The sequence below is a fragment of the Myodes glareolus genome, chromosome 5 (genome assembly GCF_982192425.1).
Source record: "Myodes glareolus chromosome 5, mMyoGla1.1, whole genome shotgun sequence".
Lineage (NCBI taxonomy): Eukaryota > Metazoa > Chordata > Mammalia > Rodentia > Cricetidae > Myodes > Myodes glareolus.
Genome location: NC_142030.1, coordinates 20,872,534 through 20,877,010, shown reverse-complemented (window position 1 = coordinate 20,877,010; position 4,477 = coordinate 20,872,534). Strand labels below are relative to the sequence as shown.

General features: G+C 38.4%; 1 protein-coding gene across 1 annotated transcript; it reads left to right on the top strand.

Moving 5' to 3' along the window:
* The first annotated feature begins 2,465 nt into the window (after positions 1–2,465).
* Or6n2 (olfactory receptor family 6 subfamily N member 2) lies at positions 2,466–3,419 on the top strand. Its single transcript, XM_048436369.3, has one exon. It carries the CDS (start codon positions 2,466–2,468, stop codon positions 3,417–3,419), a length of 954 nt encoding a protein of 317 aa, XP_048292326.1.
* Positions 3,420–4,477: the final 1,058 nt, after the last annotated feature.

Here is a 4,477-nt window from a genome sequence, read left to right as displayed (position 1 = left end):
ATGGCATAAAGAACAGGTTTCTGTAAGTTCTGCAGCTAACATCTAAATAAGTCTTACATCTCTCAGGGGCAGGTGTTCTTGGAAAGTACCTAAAGGGAGCATTACCAAGTGTTCTTAGTGAAGGTATTAAGCATGTTTAGGAGAAGAATTTAGGGATCAGAAGTCTTCAGAGTGGTTCTGAAAAGCATCTCATGCTTACTAGACCTTCTTTGACATTAACATACAGCTAGCTTTAGAGAAGGTCATTTGTAGACAGAAGGAACACTATCTAATAAACAGTTCCTTAGACACAGCAGATAATTAGACATATTTCTTTTATTTATTTGGGTTGGAGGTATAAAAAGGCAGGAGTGTAGACAGACAAGGAGAAATCAATTGGAATATATTGATCTTAAGATGCAAACAGGATAGGAATTCTGTGTGCAGGTGGAAAGGTGTAACTTAACATAAATGTAGGGGGAAGTAGCATACAAGAAACCTGAACTCTGGGCTTATCACTGCCATCGTTCACGGGGGGATATTCCTTAATTAGAAGAGTGTATACTTTCTCTCAAAGATCTTCTCAATTTGTAGAAAAGATAGACTTATTATAAGGTAGCAACTCTATGTTAATTAGCTACTCTAAATAATATGATGTGTACAAGGAATAAAGAACTTTTTCCAGGAAAGTAAAAAACAAAAGACTTCATTAAAGAGCTAACATTTGACGTGATTGTGAAGGATACAAGAGGTAGGTCACAGAAGGGGTAAAAGAATGAAAATTAAACCAGAAACTCTTGGCCAAAAGGGGCAAAGTTACCCATAAAGCAATAAAACATAAAATACTCTTTTGACAGCCATCTCTTGTAATTGAGGAGGTAAATGCATAGTTATTTATGACAGATTTAAGAGGAATCTATTAAGCAGAAATGGCTCTGCATGAATTTTGCATTTTGAAACAGCAAATTTGTAAGTTTATCTCTATAGGAGGGCATTGGTGCTGAGGGGCAATTGGGTTAGACTGAGTGGCATAAATCAAAGGGAAGGTGTCTGGTGTGCTAATTATTTAATTAGCTTGGCTAAATAATTTTTATTTAATACCCCTAACATAACAACCATTATTTTAAAGGTTAAGTTGTAAAAGATAAAAAGAGTTGGTAATTTTTAATATGGAGTTAGATGGCCATTATGAAATGAGTGTGAGCTCTGGTGGACACAGTGACTGAGGCTGGCTGCCATTTTTATACAAATAAAATAACATATTGTTTGCTCCTCTCTTACTATCTTACCCTATCTATTTCCCTTCTTTTCTTTGCTATCTTTTTCTTTCCTTTCTTTTTATATATTGTTCACATTACGCCTGAGAACAATGAGAATGCCCAGTGCATTTTTAGATGGAATTTCACTTAAGTTTTCCATCTATTCCTATATATTTTGGTTAGCTTTCTGAAAATACTGGGGTTTCTATTTATTGCTGCTTTATTATTTCTAATTTCAAACCTGCATTTCATCACTAAATGTGCTGCTCACCTATCTTTTTTCATGTTGGGGCATCCACCTTTGAAGTTCTTGTCGTAAGAACTACATTTCAGCTGTGTTGGCAGTCAGTCTACATGTGACTGTACCACTCTTTCTAATTATTCTTTAGTGGCATCTTGGATCTTTTGAGGTAGGGTTCTAGGTGGCTGGGTGAGTTATACCGTGCCTTCCTGGGTTTCGTGCAGCCCAGAAGAGAATATTTATCTGTAGTGTAGTGCTTCTTTCCCTCTGCCTTTGATTCTTACTCTGCTTGGAGAAGTTGGCTCGATGCCTTCCTTTTCTGAGAATTCCGTTTCCGTAATCCTTGTCTGACAAATGAGCACCCTGCCTGCCACTCCATAGGGTTTTATATGCCACAGGTTGTGTTGAGAAGACTGATGGGCTTACCTACCTGTGACGATGTGACTGCCAGCTCTGAGGTCAGAGATTGCCCCTTGTTGGGTTTTGTATTCCTTAGTCCGGAGACATCCTTGTTCAGGGAATATTTATAGATTTCAGTTGGAGGACAAGAAAAAATCTGCTACACCAATATCTTATACTAGCTCATCATTTTGGTCTGGGCTGAGGGAAAGTCTGCATATGACCTGGGAGAAAGTATAGAATACTTGGGGAAAACTGCATAGCTTAGAGATGAGCAATGTAGAGTATAGAAATTTAAATTTTCTTTCTGTGAAATGGTGTCAAATGAAATAGCATGGTGTCACAACCTATTCTTCCTCAAGTTTCCCTTGTGGAAAATAGTTATGACAATAGTATCTTTCTCACTGAATATATTCAAAACAGGGGCTAGTTGTTATTTTATTTAGTTCTAGTAGTATTAGTATTAGTGACAGTAAGTAAAATGTTTCCTTTAAATTAGAAGGGAGAAAGATAAATAAAGCTTCAGGTTAGATTGGCAATCCCTCTAACTCAGCTTTTCAACCATTCCTTGTCCATTTCAGTTTCCAATGGATCAACACAACTTCTCTAGCCTGTCTGAGTTTGTGCTCCTTGGCTTCCCCAATGTGGGACACATCAGGGGCTGGCTTTTTGTCTTGCTGTTGTTGGCATACCTGTTCACGATTGGTGGTAATATGCTCATCTTCCTAGTCATCCGACTGGATGCAGCCCTTCACAAACCCATGTACCACTTTGTCAGTGTTCTCTCTTTCTTGGAGTTGTGGTATACAGCCACCACCATCCCCAAGATGCTAGCTAATCTTCTCAGTGAGAAGAAGACCATTTCTTTTGCAGGATGCCTCCTTCAGACCTATTTCTTCCACTCCCTTGGGGCCTCTGAATGCTACCTGCTCACAGCCATGGCCTATGACCGATACCTGGCCATCTGCCGGCCCCTCCACTACCCTTCAATTATGACCACAGCACTCTGTGTCAAGATGGCTGCTGGCTGCTGGACTTGTGGTTTCCTGTGTCCTATTTCTGAGGTCATCCTGGTCTCTCAACTCCCCTTCTGTAACTACAACGAAATCCCACACATCTTCTGTGATTTTCCACCCCTTCTGAGCCTGGCCTGCAAGGACACATCCACTAATGTTCTGGTGGACTTTGGTGTCAATGCCTTCATCATCCTTATCACTTTCCTTTTTATCATGACTTCTTATGGGAGAATCATTGGTGCTGTGCTGAAGATAAAAACAGCAGCAGGAAGAAGGAAAGCCTTTTCCACATGTGCCTCACATCTCATTGTGGTCCTCATATTCTTTGGGAGCATCATCTTCATGTATGTTCGACTAAAGAAGAGCTATTCACTAACTCTTGATCGGACTCTGGCTGTAGTCTATTCTGTGTTAACACCTTTGGCCAATCCTATTATCTATAGTCTTCGAAACAAGGAACTCATTCAGGCTATCAAGAGGACCATCTTCAAGAAGGGGGAGAAAGCTAGTCCAACTCATCATTGACTTTCTACCAAGGTCCATTCCTTACTTCAATGTTCACCTCTAGAAGTATCTATGTACATTTGAGCTGGTCTTAATCAATTCATCTCCTTTCACTTTTCCAAAGGTTTCTTCCTTCCTTCCTTCCTTCCTTTCTTCCTTCCTTCCTTCCTTCCTTCCTTCCTTCCTTCCTTCCTTCCTTTCTTTCTCTCTCTCTCTCTCTCTCTCTTTCTCTCTCTCTCTTTCTTCCTTTCTTTTGCTTTCTGTGTCTGCACCCTTCCTATTTTAACTTGACAAGTGTTCTCAACATTAAGAAGATTCAGTATCCAATTCATAGTTTTAAACAAGTACCTTCTCTTGCCACACATTTCTGACCATGTAGAGGTCAATTTTTCCTCTCTCCTTTTTCAACTAAATAGCCAAACACTTATCTCCTTTTTCCTTTCATTTAATTTCAACCCATCTCCCTGTAGCTTTGTTCCAGATTTTAAAGGGAAATTTTGCCAAAGATATTAATGAAACTGAGTCCAGTGGGCCTATCTTATTCCTCATTCTTTAAATCTTGACATACATGACCACTTTTTTTCCCCTTAAAAATTTTTGTCTTCACTTTCATGATATCAATAGATTTTAGCTTTCTCATTTGTCAAGTAAGTCTCTTTTGGTATTCTTTATTTTATAGTACCGTGTCTCTAGATTCTTTGTTATTCCTATTGCTTTACATATGATTCTTAGCAATATTATGATAGTATAAGTTTTCTGCATCTAAGACTGGAATAACCTCTTTTGAGTTCTAGATTCTGTAAGACATAACTCACAATTCTATGTGGATATATTCCAGAAATTTACATTTTGATATTCCAAAAGTGAAATTTTCACAGTCTTGACCTTGGGAATTAGATGCCTTTATAACTCTGTAAATTTGCATTATTATATTTGCTTCATTTTCCTCCACCCTATTTTCAGTTCATAATTAATTCATGCTGATATTTCCTCAAAATACATTTTGAACCTGTTCCTGATTATTTTCAGTGTGCTATCCTGGTATGAATTAGCACCTCTCACATATGAGCTGCATTATG